Source organism: Pseudovirgaria hyperparasitica (genome assembly GCF_010093815.1).
Source record: "Pseudovirgaria hyperparasitica strain CBS 121739 unplaced genomic scaffold EJ05scaffold_12, whole genome shotgun sequence".
In the NCBI taxonomy this organism is placed as follows: Eukaryota; Fungi; Ascomycota; class Dothideomycetes; order Acrospermales; family Acrospermaceae; genus Pseudovirgaria; species Pseudovirgaria hyperparasitica.
The window spans coordinates 917,623-931,947 of NW_022985560.1; the positions used below are offsets into that span (position 1 = coordinate 917,623).

Here is a 14,325-nt window from a genome sequence, read left to right on the forward strand (position 1 = left end):
AGCGGTTATGTGATGATACATCATAGAGTTGTATCAGGTGGAAAGTCTCGAGGTCAACTACACAGCCTTCAACGCCATTCCACGCGACAACAATATAAGGCTATGGTCGAACTGTTCGTAGTCGTGTTGTGTCGTATACCTATCTCGTGTACGATGCCTGGTTGAATGTATGAACAAACGAGACGGTGGTTGGACGTTCACTTCATGGCATGTAATTGTAGTATCTACTCGAATACATATACAAAGGCACGCATATCGGACACACATACCAGCCACACCTCACCACTCCCTCTATCAACCCATCCGAGAGCTCGACTCATAGTCCCAGCAATACACGCAGAGATCCACACCCCCTTCCCAACGCTGAGGCTGGAACAAAGTACAATTCAGAACGAGGCGTATAGATCCGTCCTGTTCAGCGCTAGCTCGCCGGCTTAACAGGTGTACTAGCCGGCCGGGGGTATCCGTTCGCAATACACATCTTGAGAAGTTTAGGCAGTCGAAGTGAGACAGTGAGAGCTGCGGGGGTCATTTTTTAGGTAGGGTCTGAGTATACGATGGTGGGAAGAGATTGAGGCTACCTACCTACCTACCTAGCTAGGTAATAAACGATACAGCAGGGCAAGCGCTGACGAACTGTGCCGTAGTTGCCGCCGGGTGCGTGGTAAACCAGACGCCAAAAACGAAGCTTCGCGCGCGCTTATGAATGCCATCTGAGACCTGAAACATTTTTTCACTGCATTATTCTTGGTCTCAGGTTTTACCAGACTTATATTTCCTACATTACTAGTATTCTTGCCCTAAATTTTTTTTTTTTTTGGCAAACATTCCTTCCTCACGTTCTTATCTGCTTCGGCACGCCATAATACAACTACATCGTCAGGTGCATCTTCGCTTTTCTCAACCTGAGGTATATATCTAGGCAGACCAAACCAGAGATACTATGCCTTCGAACAAGAATCGTCTGTACATTGCTCTTTATCCCAGTGGGGTCAGGGGAAACGAGGAACGCAGGTAACTAGCGTGTCTCCTTGGGGCTCACGTGTTGCAGGCTGACCGATATTATAGATACCATTGGGCATTCCTCATTGGGCCGAAGGTTGAAAAGGGTGCCCACGTCCCCGGAATGCGCTACCACGCCAGGAACAGACCATTAGTCGGATGGGAATTTGAAGAGGTGCGGGTAGGCGATGTTCGGTTCACAAACACACTACTTGCCCGTGTTACTATTGCAAAGGTGGTCGACGAAAGGCGTCTAGTAGAGCTTTTTCGGGTTATCCCAGTCGTGAATGATGATCCGAATTGGCGCTGCCGCAGCTGGATCCAGCAGGCGCTGGCAGCGATTGCGCATGACCAAAGCTGCGTCAGCTCTTGCGAGCTGGATTGGGCGAGGATTGAGGCATTTGCAAGGCAATATGTCGCTGAGAAAACTGCTGCAGGGAGATATGCAGAGCATGAGGACATGCTAAAGCCGAAACCTACGTACGATCTTCTCGAGGAGAAGGAGACTATAGCATGATGCGAGACAAGCTCATTCGCCCAGATCAGAATGGATCCGAGCTTCTGATAATGAGGCTCAGGTTTCACCACTCTCCCCACCACTTGCAGCGAGTTTTTTCCATTTCTAGCTCTTCGGGATAGGGGTCGAGCAGCGAGAACAGGGTTGCTTGCCATTTCTCTCTGAGTATATTTCCGCGCCATGCAGACGTATATTCCCAATATACGGGGTACCATCCTGAAAACTCCCAGTCAATAATACTTACAATTTTATCCCCACGAACTAAGATATTAGACGGATTCAAATCGCAGTGCGTGAATACCGGGGGCGGCCACTGAACATCTTGCTTCTTAACCATAGCTTTAAGATCCTCTACTTCGCTATCAGTAACATGGCCGCCCACCTTCGTGACATCAATATCCTCCCTCAGCCAGCGATGAAACTCATCGAAAGTCTTGAACGGCCCAAAGCGTGGCGACCCATTCGGCAGCCGTGAATCGAACAAGGAGCCACCAGCACAGCTCCCAACGGCAATATCCTGCGGCGGTTTCAGCGTCCGCAGCTCTTGAATCATATCCTTAAGCTGCGCAAAGATCTTCTCCAGCGACTCCTTGGAAAGCTTCCTCCACGCATGCGCCAAATCCTCGCCTTTTACCCGCTCCATGACAATGTATGCTCTGTTTTTGTGGAGGAAGGAGCAGTAGACCTTGGGGACGGGAATGGATGTATGCCGGGCGACATAGTTCATGGTGACGGCCTCTGTCAAGTGCACCGAAAATCCCGTTTTGAGGATTTTGTGCCGCGAAAGTGGTCTACAAGGTCCATCCCATTTAAATAGTTTGGCGGTGGTGTGCAGTGCTAGCAGAGCTAGGTATCGACGAACACGGGTATTCTTGAAGGCCAAGGCCTCACTGCCTATATGCTGGAGGTGGAAGTCGTTCGCAGGATTGTGATATTCGCTCTCCATTGCGAGTATGGGTACCCGACGATGGGTTACGCGGTGGGAGAGATGTTGCGCCTGAATAATTACGGGAGCAAAGATGGCACGGGTCTGACGACATAACGATACAGTTAGTCAGCAGTGCTATACCGTATCAGGTTATATACACTCATGATATCTCACTAAACCAATATAATAGTATCTCAAACCTACTCCTATTTATACTTTTTCTAGCTAGACTGATAGATGAGAACCATTTATTTTTTACTAATGTATCTATCAGAGTGCAGCGAGCCTGCTAGAAATCGATATTGAAATAGGTCTGTGTATGTATATGTAGAGTAGCTAAGCAGATATACGTAGTCATACAGTCTAACGGCAAGAAAACGCCAAACAGCTTTCCTCTAAACGTGATATGACGCTGAACAAACAAGTCGCTGGGGAGACGCCAATACTATGCATTCGCAATCGCAAAACTGCTTGACAACAACCAAAATCAAAACTTGACCGTCGTAATGTCGTGTACACAAAACAAAAACATGGACGCAATGCATTATGCTTGCAAATCATACGCCGTTAATAAGCTCGTGAGCATGGTCCTCGTCCTCATCAGACGAAACAGGCGAGAAAGGAATCTCTGCTTGTTCATCTGTGTCGTCAGCAGGCCACATTACGGCTTTGTCTCTACTCCCCCTGGGCGTCGACGGCCCGCTCTGGCTTTCTCTGTAAACCTCAGGTGGTGACTCTGGCGTCGGCGGCGCGACTTGAACTTCCGGCATTTGCTCCCTTTCTTTGGCGACTTCTCCGGTGTTACTCTCTGGGCTGCTTTGCGGGCTAAGCATTTTGTCTGAGTCATGCTCCGCTTCGTCGTCAGTAGGCGCATTACTACTCGTAGGCGTACTCCTACGAATATGCACCTCTGACATGGTCGCACGAAGCTTTGAGCTCCAGCCCTGGGGTGGACTCATTGGGCGCCATTGATCCTTAAGATTACTCACTTGTTGATATATTGGTACTTCCAGCCCGCCGGCAATCCCTGATCTAACGAATAGCACGAGACCAAGACACAGAAGGAGAAGCGTGCTTTGCACTACAGCCATACGTTTCTGAAACACTAGTTCGTCGGCGAGAATACTGAGACGCGAAGAAATGGCGAACACTTCTGTAGCGTGCTGTTCACGCTGGCCTTCAAGCTCGAGGATCGTGGACTGCCAGAGAAGGTCGTATTGTTGACGGAATCCGCGGAGTTCAGTCATGACCGTGTCATTCAGGGTCTGCAAGAATGATTCGGTTTTGGAGAGCTGTCTTTTCTCGACTTTGACAAAGGCGTCACGGAGGATTCGAGACTGTTCTTCGATGTATTGAAGTGAAAGGGTTGAGTTTGCTTCTAGCTGCTGTAGGCGCTTCTGTATGGATTTGAAAACTGACTCTTGTGTGGTAGGGTTCGGAGTCGGGGGTACGGTTGGGGATGGGCGACCAACGTGAGACTGTTGTTGGGATTGTGGCTGTTGTTGTCGGGTTGCATGATTCGAATCATGAGGCGGAGACGGCGAAACTGAGTGCTCTTCAGGTGTGGCAGATGATGTCTGCGGAGCGGAAGGGACGTGGCTAGGGTCCGAGATTTTCTCTGCAGAACTGATCTGTGTCGTCGACGGCGTGGCCTCATTGGAAGGCTGAACTATAACAGTGGCATCGTCCTTCGAGGACCCTACGGTCGCGTCTGGTGTGTGCTCATTACATACTGATGTCAAGGTTCCATTAACAAAGACCAATGAATACGAGGTAGGATGTTGATCGTTCTGCCCAGACTCCTGATCGATTGAAGAAGTCATGTGACCCGCAGAGCTTGAATCGGGTCCGGGTGAAGGCTGTCCGCTTACGTTCCCGGTCATCGGAAGAGCTGAAGTGTCTGTAAGGGACGGTACTGTCATAGTATTGACAGGATTACTGTTGTCTTTCTCGACTAGACGCGACATAATCTCCACTGCAGACGAATGGACAACCTCAGACGATGGTTCCTGAGGAGTCTCCATTGGCGGAACGCCTGAAATAACCCCCTCCTGGGCTGCCTCCTCTAAGGGATCTTCGTAAAAATTGCCCCTGGACAAATCTTCCTCGTTCTTGTACTCCTCCATCATAGTTGTACCATGGACTCGTAGTAAACTTACGGGACAGTAATACTCATTCCCGTACTGCGTCAGAAATTCTACGCGAAGATAACGTGCCCATATGAGAGGTTGTTCGACTAAGAAAGCCTGAATGTCGCGACTGTTTCGTGCCTCGAATATACCAAGAACTTTCCATCCTTCCATCTTCACGGGAAATCGATCAGACACCGACACCCTGAATGTGCGGAACATGGAGCTGAAAAATTCGTAGTTTGCAAGAACGACTGTGTCTACCAGTATATCGTCGCACAACTCTACGATAATGAACTTGTTCTCGGCTCTACATTCGTTCAGCATATAGCTGTCCTTGTTTTCCACCAAGACTGATGAGGAAGACTTGGACTGCGAGTTTGTTTTGAGTACATTTGCTGCGCAGTCAAATGAGGCATAATTGAAGCGTTCCTTGCATGTCTTTCCAGCATCTTTACTGCGTCCTACACTCATCGGTACTTCTGCTCCCTCACTTGGTCGCTCTTTGCCTTGCGTGCTGGGTTGGGTCGACCGCCATCGCTCTAGATCGCGAGTCTCCGGCGGCCCAAACCCGAAATCAAGATCTATTTCAGCGTCTTCACCAAGACTGTCGAGAGCATTGCTAATACCTGGGCGTTTCCTGCCGTCGGGAGCTTGGCGACCACCGCCGATGTTATCCGGTGATTGGCCAGCTTTTGCCAGGTTTTGTCTTTTCCATTCTTCGAAGGAAAGAAAGTTGGTGTCATCTAGGGGCGAATCGGTGTCTACGATCGATTCTATGCTGGTGGGATGTGTCGTGGCCACCGCCGGCTTTGATTGAGCGGCGGTTTGTGTTGCATGCCCCGCATCAGGATTCTGTGGTATTCTGTATGCCACTTGACTTCGATCGGGTAGTCTTGTAAGTGCCCATGGCCCCTCGTACATATCATCTTGAGCTTCTGGGGGCTCTGGAAGCGGTGCTCTCGATGTCTTGTGGCATTGTTGCGGTAGAGTATGTGTGAGGTAGTTCACGGTCCTCGATGGACATGTCGATGGCGTAAAGGGTAGAGAAGCCGATTTCAGTGTCAAGCTCGACGTAGTATAGGGTTTTTGCAGATATTGCGCAGTTGCCGGAGGTGTTGGTGAGCTTATGGGTGAAGCTACGGTGGAGGAAACTGGAGTCGGCGACGCGGTGGAAGAATGAAGCTCTTCTGTGGTCGTCACTGGTGTGACATGAGCTTCATTGACAGCACTGCAGCCAGCTAGCCGCAGAAAAGACGTGGCAAGTATCCATGCGAATGCGCCATTGGTTCTCATTGCTCGAGGGCATGCCTTCGAGAAGACAAGAAGCAGTCGTTTTGTCGGGCCAGAAATGGTGCTGATATCATGGAAGTACAAGACTGAGCTTCACATGGACCGTATCAGATATAGAAGCAGATAGTTCAAGTTCCTGGTTCTGACTGATAGCTGATAGGTGTGAAGTATCATGCGAATAGTGAAGGTGTCAAGTTGTGGGTTCAGGTGTGACGCCACAGGCGCATTTCGCGAACATCAAAAAGCTTTCCTGCCCAAGTGGCAGGTGCCCGCCGCCCGTACTGTAGATACGAGAATGCCAAGCCACCGAGAACAAAAGAGACGTCTCACCGGCAGTAAGCAAGACATCGTATGAGCACTTCTTCACGATTATATAGCCCGAATTAATGAGCCACACCATCCATCGCAACTCGATACTCAAGTTCCACAGAATAGTTGTCAAAGTCATACGATAGTTGAGAAGATCTTGAGTAGGTGCCATTGATTGTCTCCAGCGGGGTCATCTGTCATCCCCCCATAGTAGCTGGCGCACACCACCATTCCATTACCACCACCACCACCACCACCACGAGAGCTTCAGGATACATAAGCCTAGGTATGTACCCCACGATTCAGCCAGAACAGTTCTCGCCCACAAGCTCGTGATCCTAAATTTATGACCGGTGCCGGCCTCAATCCTGTCTACGCAGGTAACTAACCCACTCAGTGTAAGCGCAAAGCGGATGAAGGGAACCTCGTTTTCCATACCACCATGCCTTGTTATCCCGCAGTCTATACATGCATACGCCACACCCTGCCTGACATGCACACCAGACCTGTAAATGCAAAAAAAGATTTTGAACCACCCAAGGGTTCGACCAGATAATCCCGCCGCCGTCACCATCGCACACGGTGCACGCGCAAGCAGACCAAGCAAGCACGGGATGAGCGAGAGTGAATCGCACCCATAAGTTGGTGCATGAAAGCGAGTGATCTGATCTGTAGACTGCAATGTCCACCCAATTCGCCGAAATCAAATCGCCAGCCTATATCGCCAGCCCGAACCAATCAATATCAGCCCTCATCCCTGACTGAAACCACTGCAAAACAAAAGAAAGCAATCGCAAGGGCTACAAACCCGGTTTTGGCGTCCGGGGCAAGTGCCTGACATGACTTGACCCTCACCAGCGCGCAGGCCACTCCGCTCTCTAGGATCAATGCACGCTGGGAAGCGGTGAACAAAACAGAAAAAAAATACAAAGAATGGTATCGAACAGATTCCCAAGTCCAGAGCTGCCCATGAAGGCTTTCAGTCCCCGAGGCCTTCTGTAGCCAACTCCCGGAACTCCGTGCAGTATAAAAATGGTGCGAAGAGTATGTGTAGTGATTTGCATGTCTTCGGCTCGCTGTGATGCTGATGCTGTACTAAATGAGAAACAGGAAATCGGGCTGCCAAGAATAATCTCAGCGAAGACGACCAACCGTTGAGTCTGATGGTGTAGGCTGTCATCTCAAGACCAGAACGAAGATGTGTAAAGGAGATTTAAGCTGCGATGCGGAGTCTTAAAAGCCCTCATCGCCAGCACGACAGATTTTGATGTCCTTGACCCATTCGGAAAGGAGGACTTGATGCGCGGTAAGACGACGTGTTGGATTTGGGTCTAGTATGGAGTAGATCACATTTCGACATTGTCGCTAAATAGTTGTTAGCGTCTCACATGACATGGTAAGATTGATAACTCACCCTCCGGAGAACCTCAATTGGTCGGTATCCGGCTTCCTCGCGGCGGTCTTCAAGGTATTTATTGAAAAACTCATCTTCTTCTTTCTGAGCAACACGCCAGAGGTGACGACCAGTCCGCATAGCCATATAAATGATACCACAGGCCCAGACGTCAACTGCCCTGGGATCAAACTCCTGATCAACATATTCTTCGGGCGCAATGTAAGGGGCTGAACCGCACAGTCCAGCTGTCATGTGGGCTTCTTTCTCCCAGGCCATGCGGAAACACTCTCCGTTTCCGAAATCGGTGATTTTGATAGAGCCATGTTGCGTGAGGAGGAGATTCTCCGGTTTTAGGTCGCGATGAGCAACACCCATCTCGTGCATGTACTCTACACCGCGCATGAGCTGCTTGAAGAAGCAGTCGGCTTCCAAAACTTCGAGTTGAGTGGCTGCAAGGATAAGCGTGTACAAATCACCACCCGCACAGTACTCCATCACTTCGCAGTAAATGCCTTTGTCATCTTGCAAAAGGTCGAGTGTGTTGATGACGTTGGGGTGTGCCATTGAAGAGGAGATGCAGAATTCTGACGTCAACCGTTTTTGATATTTTTTGTCGGATTCGCCTGGTCTTTGCTTGAACTCTTTGACGGCATAGAGCTGCTCTCGCTTCGGGTCTTTGCTATCTTGCTTATGCGAGATCCGAACCACGCCAAAAGCACCACGACCAATGACCTCTTGGCACTTTCCGTACTTCTGTACAAGGGTCTGGGAAGTATTGGCGAGGTTCTTCTGTTCTGTGAGCTTCTCTTTCTCGTTTCGCATGACATCGGCCCAATTCGCCATAAGACTTAGAGGTTGCTGTTCCTCGGGCTGGTCCTTCCTTTTTCCAACCATAAGTTCTCGGAACATGTCTGACAGCTTTTCTTGTCTGCGACCAGCTTTTAAGTGATGCTCATGGGTCCCATCTTCGGCTGTCCAGAAGCGACCGCGTATAGTGGCTTGGATCTGATCCTTCTTCGCTTTACTCTTGTCGTTGACTGATGGTGCTCGGGATGGAGGCGGACGAGCCACAGAGGCAGGGGCAGGGTCGCCGTTTGACTTCAGGCTGTCTCCATTTGATCGTGTCGCATCTTTTGAACTGTCGTCTTTACGAACAAGTAGGTTGCTAAGACGCGAAGTTATTGTGGGTTTGCGTACGGGCTGTAATCTGCTGTCAGAAGAGACGGGCGCTCCAGTGCCATTCGAGGAGGGAGCAGAAGTTGGAGAGGTGACGGGGTGTTGTGCAGCAGGAAGTTGTGAGAATTTGCCGTCCTCGGATTGCAGAGATGAGGTGGAGATGGATGGAGCAGGTGAGGCAGTTGTTTTCGAGCTCGCGCTGGGTGGCTGGCTCATCGGAGCGAGTGTAGACATGTGGTGTTGAATAGTCTGGGTGTTTGGGAAAAGTAGGATTTATTATTGTTCGGGGCGATGACGAAGGACCGAGGGTCGTCGGAAGACGGAGCTGGTCCGAAGGAGTTGATGAGGCTTCTTATTCGCGACGGGGCTCGAGCGCGTCAAAGTGACACAACCCAGGAAAGTTTTGCGGCCTGGACCTGGCAGCGGTGCACAGGGTATCAAATGTCGAGCAAGGAGGTGATTGTAAAGCGGAGTGGAAGTTGCTGGCGTCGTGACGAAGTGGGCAGCGAAGGGGGTACTTCAAGGCCAGGACAGGAGGGAAACGTAACAAGGACCCTGGCAGAGCAGCCGAGGACGAAAGTCTCCTGCTAGGAGCCCCGACGTCGACGACTTCTGGCTGGTAAAACTTGGTCTTGTGTAGGCGGTTGGTCGGGCGAGGAGAGGCGACCTAGGTAGCCAGCAGCTTCGACAGCTGACAAACTCGCAGGCTTGGCTACTTTCTCGCCGTGCAGAGAGACAGCTGGAGATGTGTGCGCAGCCAACTCTTCCAAGGCAATGAGCAGCAAGCAACGTAGGTCGATGCAGGGACGGAGAGTGGTGAATGGCAAAGCGAAAGGGCCGTCTGGCTTGGCGTATGCGCGTGAACACTGCACTCCGATCTTGAGCTGGCTGGCAGGTTGCAGTGAAGAAGAGTGCGCTCCCGAACGACGCGCTTTTGCGACGCGCAGAGCAGTAGAGACGCTTACAGAGAAGAGAGAGATGGTTTGGTGGTAAAGAAGTTGAAGAAGAAGAGAGAGCAGCAGCAGCAGCAGTGAATATTTCAAGTCGTGTGCGAGGGGCTAAGGCAGTGGAAAATGGAGGGAGCGCGCGGAGTTTGGTGCTGTGGTGCTGGTGCTGGTGCTGGTGTTGGTGCTGGCGCTGGCGCTGGTAATGGGTACCGAGGGGGAGTCGACTGTAAGTGTGACTCTGTCTCTCTCTCTCTCTCCCTCTCTCAGGCTCCCTCTCAAAAGCCAGAAGTGGGTTTGGACGATTCAACTATCAACTAATTGATTAGTGGAAAAGGCCTCTTTAGTCTAGAGGTTCCGTTCACCCATGGTAATTAATATTGCTCTACGTAGTGGATTCCTCTGCTGGGCCTGCGGTATTTTATTCCGTATTCCCATTCGGGTGGTGCTTTCGGCAAGGCAGGAAGCGCATTAATACGTTTTATATTACCGAGCTACTAAGGTAGATACCTACTGCTACTGTAAAGTAGTGAGTAATTAGGTATGGAGTCACAGTAACAGACAAACTCAAGCAATTGCCATGTTCAGTGGTCGCTCTACTTGCTGATTCCTACCGTCATCCCATGTAAGAGGACTTGAAACACACCATACAGTACATACAGTACAGCCACATCATCAAAGACCTTGGTAGGACAGCCTTTCAGCATTTTCGCGAACCACCTAATGCGGTATTCTAACAAAAGGCAGGGAGACAGAGCTACAGCTGTTATCATCACCAGCCAGCAGTTTCTCGCGCGAGTGCTAAAAACAGGTCGCATCAAGGTTGCATACTCAGCTGCGCCCGCATATCCGGAATCTCACATCTTACATCTCACATCTCACAACTTCACTCGCAGATGCATTTGCCATAGCTACGGAGCGCTTTGAGCCAAGCTCTCTGTAAAGTCCGCGGCTGGAAGTGAGTCGAACAGTTGGCCAACCTGTCGTTTTCTCCACCCCTTCTGTTGGACGGCTATGGTTCTAAGGTGCAGGATGCTTGTTCAAGCACACAAGCATTCCATAGGTTAGTAAGCATGCCACAAGCACGCCGAGCATTGCTACTTCGATATCGTGTGCCGCAGCCCGTCTCGTATAGGGCTAATATCGGTATTGCGAAGAGGCTCGGAATGGCAAAGGCAAAGCCGACGTATTATCAAGCACAACATGAAAGAGAAAACCCGGCAATAAGCAGCACCACCTGCAGCACCGACCTGCAGTATCAGCTTGGCGCAGACTGCATGGCTTTCGTTATGCAGCGGTAGGGGTCTCGATCCGAGCTCTTCGTCTTTTTACAGATGCGTGCGGCCCGCTCGATTGTGTGTCAACAGGGCTGAGCACAGACCGCACGCTGCTCCGTGATACAACGGCTGCCCTTCGCTTTCGCTCTTTCTGTGGCTGTGCTAATTATCGCTGATGGGGGTAACTGTGGCTGTTGCTGCTGTAGCTATCTTCGCCTCTATCCTCTCTTATACCATCACCATTGTTGTTGTCCTCATCCCAGCTAACACACCGCAGTCAGTCAGGTCATACTACGCAATCCGGAGTATTAATTTCATCCCGTCTTTCAATCCCACCTTGCTTCTTCAACATATCATCTTTGACTGAACGCGAATGGAGAGAGAGAGAGAGGGAACATCCTCGCTTGCACTGCAGGTAGACCCAGTCCATGGGTCCATTTGATCGAGTCTCCACAGCGAACACGCGACAATCCATGAACTCAATGAACACTCTCTCCCTGTCGAGGGGATATCACGAAAGCCGTCTCTGTGATTGCCAGCCTCGCTATAGATTCACAGGTCTGATGCAGTCCAGTTCCGACACTGAGACTGCTGTACGCACGGCTCATGTACATCATGCCGCATCCTCCTGTGCGTCTACGTCTGCAGCTTCAACTAGCCCAATGCCGTACTCTTGTCATGCAATCCTCTTGACCCCCTGTAGCGCCTATAGCCATATCTATCCTTTTATCCTCTCTGGTCTTGGCACCATACAACTAAATCGCCGCTTCGTCCACTTCTTCCGCACGCTGGCAGCACTCTTGACCGCCTCGAAGTCTGTTTTCTGTTGTCCGTTCACTCTGTCTCTCTCTACCTACTGACCACACTGGACACTGACCCGACTTCTTTTCGTGATCTGTGGCTGGGCCCCGCAGACTCGTGCGTAATGCGACGCCTTGCTTTCCTTTTGGCGTTCGAATCGGCCAAAACCATGATATATCAGCATCTGGCTGCCACTTTGGGGTTGCTGCATCAGACTGCAGCCATGCCACTTCGCACACTTCACCTCCCTGCTTGTCCAACACACTGAACACAGTCGATTGTACCGCAGTTTGTCTCTCTATCCATCCATCTAGCTGCCCGTCTTTGCATCATCGACGAAAGCCAGGACATAAATCGCTCATCGGCAAGGGACGGCAGTTCTTGTTACTCCCATGCTCTCTCCTTGCTGCTTATGTTCCAGCAGACCGGTCGAACCCGCGCACCTTGAGAGTACATCACCGTTACGATCCAGCTTCCCGGAATTATATCATTAACCTTCTCAATATGTCGCATTGAGAATTCTGTTTTCAAACCGACGACAAGTGCTAATTACTGTTGCTGCACTGCATCCTCTTTGGCACACTGCCGCCGTGCCGTTGCATTGGCTCCACAACTCTGCATCATTGCCTGCTCGGCTCGCTCAGCACTCCACGCTGACTCTTGTCGTCAAGCCTGGTCGCCTCCGGGACATCTTCTGCCGCTGCAAGCGTGAGCTGAGTGGACGATGTCTCTGCACTTATCTAGAGATTTCTGTCTGTTGCCATCTCTCTTCACGTGCGCTCATCTCACACGTACATTGGTGACATTATTCAGTGGTGCCACCACCTGCGTCGGTCATGCTCGCTACGCCATGCAAGGCGGTCTGGAAATCATGTCTCACCACCACCTTCTCAACCAGTCTCTGTGCAATCAAACATTGACTTATCTCTTGAACTTTGTTGCTGGACGGACCTTGGCCCGACGACCAGATCGACTCACAAGGACAGCTTGTCTAATCCACAAAGCGGTGTACTGTGCTACGCAAAGAACCAACCACATCACCACAAGCCTGGGATCAGCCCTCCAGCAGAGCGTCTTCCACTCTTGCACAACAAGGGTGATCGCTGCCACCAAACACGCTATTCAGACGCGGACACTCACTGTCCTCAATTGGTCCAGATAATTGTCACAATAATATCTTCTTTACACGTGGTATTCATGTCTTCTGCCCCACAGATCTTTAACTGGCGGGCATAACCGCAGTCTGACCCACCAGTGCCAAACGCCCATCTTGGACCGTCAACAGCTGCGTGTACTATCTACACAGTCCTTGGTACACCACTCAAACCTTAGCAAGATGCTGCATCTCCTAAACCGATTCGCTGACTGCAAAGTGCTAACACTATTACCCGTGGATCTGCACTGATAATGTTGAGGGTTGAGGGCACCGCCACAGTCCGCGCTCTGCTCTCATGCAATTCCACACCATCCTATCCCCTCCAAGCAGGCCTAGACCCTATTTTTGGGCTACGAAACATCCTTCATTCCCGGTGACCTGCGTTTCAGCTATTCCTGCTTCGAATGACACGACGTCATCCAGATCCCGTTGTTTTATCCGCAGCCAAGTGTTGGGATGATCCTGACGGAGTGTCTGTGGTAATCTTACCCTTGCTTTCCTTTCGAGATAGCAGGCTGCGAACATGCCCAGGTATCCCAGCTAGTGGCTAGATACCGCGCTCTTTGGGGTGCTGAGTACATAAACGGTCTGATGTTGCACTCGAACTTGTTTACATCTGTGTCGTGCCCATTCAGTCTCTACCTGTCCTGGCTTGCTGGTCGCGCCCACCATTTCTTTTGTCGTCTGCATCAAACACGTACGTCGTAGGTATGTATACATATCACCTCACCTTAACTCAATCCACGCGCTAACAATCATAATCACAGACAGTCACAGTCACGATAAGTCAAAATCACAATGCCACGTCGCCGTTCCTCCAGCTCGACAAGTATCCCCAATCTGCCATACATGGTCCTCAAAATCTCGCATCGAGTGCGTGACGTCTTCCGGAAGACCTTGTGATCCTCGGACCTTTTTTTTTCCCCTTTACCCGTTAAACTGACCATATATATATACCCCCTCTACGTAAGTACTTGCCCCGATGCGGAAATATTGCATTGTCTGGTCCTTCCTAACTTCTCAACAGAAAAAATAGATTTGAAATAACACACCACGGTGATCTGCCTTGGACGACGGATCCAGACGCGCATTCCGTGGTTACGCTGGTGCCGGTTTTTCCATCGCGCCATGGAAGTCTCTCTCCCCGTTCTCGATTTTTTTCCTATCTTAGATGTCGTCATGGCATCATTGCCTGGATAGATTTGTGCGGTTTAGAAAGGAAAGCGCGATTTGCTTCGTCTGTGACGTACCTGCCGATTTGAGATTGTATCGGAGCGGCGGAGGGTTTAGACTACTGATAGACTATATACATGCTGCTGCTGTGCGCGCAGATCTGTTGAGACTGGGCATGAACACCCCTTGATTCGCACGTAAGGGATACAGTGCATCACACATAC

At 50.6% G+C, this 14,325-nt stretch overlaps 4 protein-coding genes across 4 annotated transcripts; 1 reads left to right on the forward strand and 3 right to left on the reverse strand.

Moving 5' to 3' along the window:
- Positions 1 to 722: 722 nt before the first annotated feature.
- Positions 723 to 1,802, forward strand: EJ05DRAFT_478134 (uncharacterized protein). The gene has a single exon (XM_033744395.1). The coding sequence runs from the start codon at positions 1,127 to 1,129 to the stop codon at positions 1,517 to 1,519; it is 393 nt and encodes a 130-aa protein (XP_033598555.1). The 5' UTR covers positions 723 to 1,126; the 3' UTR covers positions 1,520 to 1,802.
- On the reverse strand, positions 1,552 to 2,514 carry EJ05DRAFT_90294 (kinase-like protein). The gene has a single exon (XM_033750046.1). It carries the CDS (start codon positions 2,463 to 2,465, stop codon positions 1,584 to 1,586), a length of 882 nt encoding a protein of 293 aa, XP_033598556.1. The 5' UTR covers positions 2,466 to 2,514; the 3' UTR covers positions 1,552 to 1,583.
- Positions 2,515 to 2,704: 190 nt separating this feature from the next.
- Positions 2,705 to 6,198, reverse strand: EJ05DRAFT_539909 (uncharacterized protein). Its single transcript, XM_033749559.1, has one exon. It carries the CDS (start codon positions 5,870 to 5,872, stop codon positions 3,005 to 3,007), a length of 2,868 nt encoding a protein of 955 aa, XP_033598557.1. The 5' UTR covers positions 5,873 to 6,198; the 3' UTR covers positions 2,705 to 3,004.
- Positions 6,199 to 7,411: 1,213 nt separating this feature from the next.
- EJ05DRAFT_487908 (Pkinase-domain-containing protein) lies at positions 7,412 to 8,984 on the reverse strand (the record flags this gene model as incomplete). The annotated part of the gene is made up of 2 exons (XM_033745649.1): positions 7,412 to 7,543; positions 7,593 to 8,984. 2 exons carry the CDS (start codon positions 8,982 to 8,984, stop codon positions 7,412 to 7,414), a joined length of 1,524 nt encoding a protein of 507 aa, XP_033598558.1.
- Positions 8,985 to 14,325: the final 5,341 nt, after the last annotated feature.

Excerpts from the sequence above, each read along its gene's own strand:
- EJ05DRAFT_90294 (XM_033750046.1), bottom strand. The coding sequence starts at position 2,465 with ATGGAGAGCGAATATCACAATCCTGCGAACGACTTCCACCTCCAGCAT.
- EJ05DRAFT_478134 (XM_033744395.1), top strand. The coding sequence starts at position 1,127 with ATGCGCTACCACGCCAGGAACAGACCATTAGTCGGATGGGAATTTGAA.
- EJ05DRAFT_539909 (XM_033749559.1), bottom strand. The coding sequence starts at position 5,872 with ATGAGAACCAATGGCGCATTCGCATGGATACTTGCCACGTCTTTTCTG.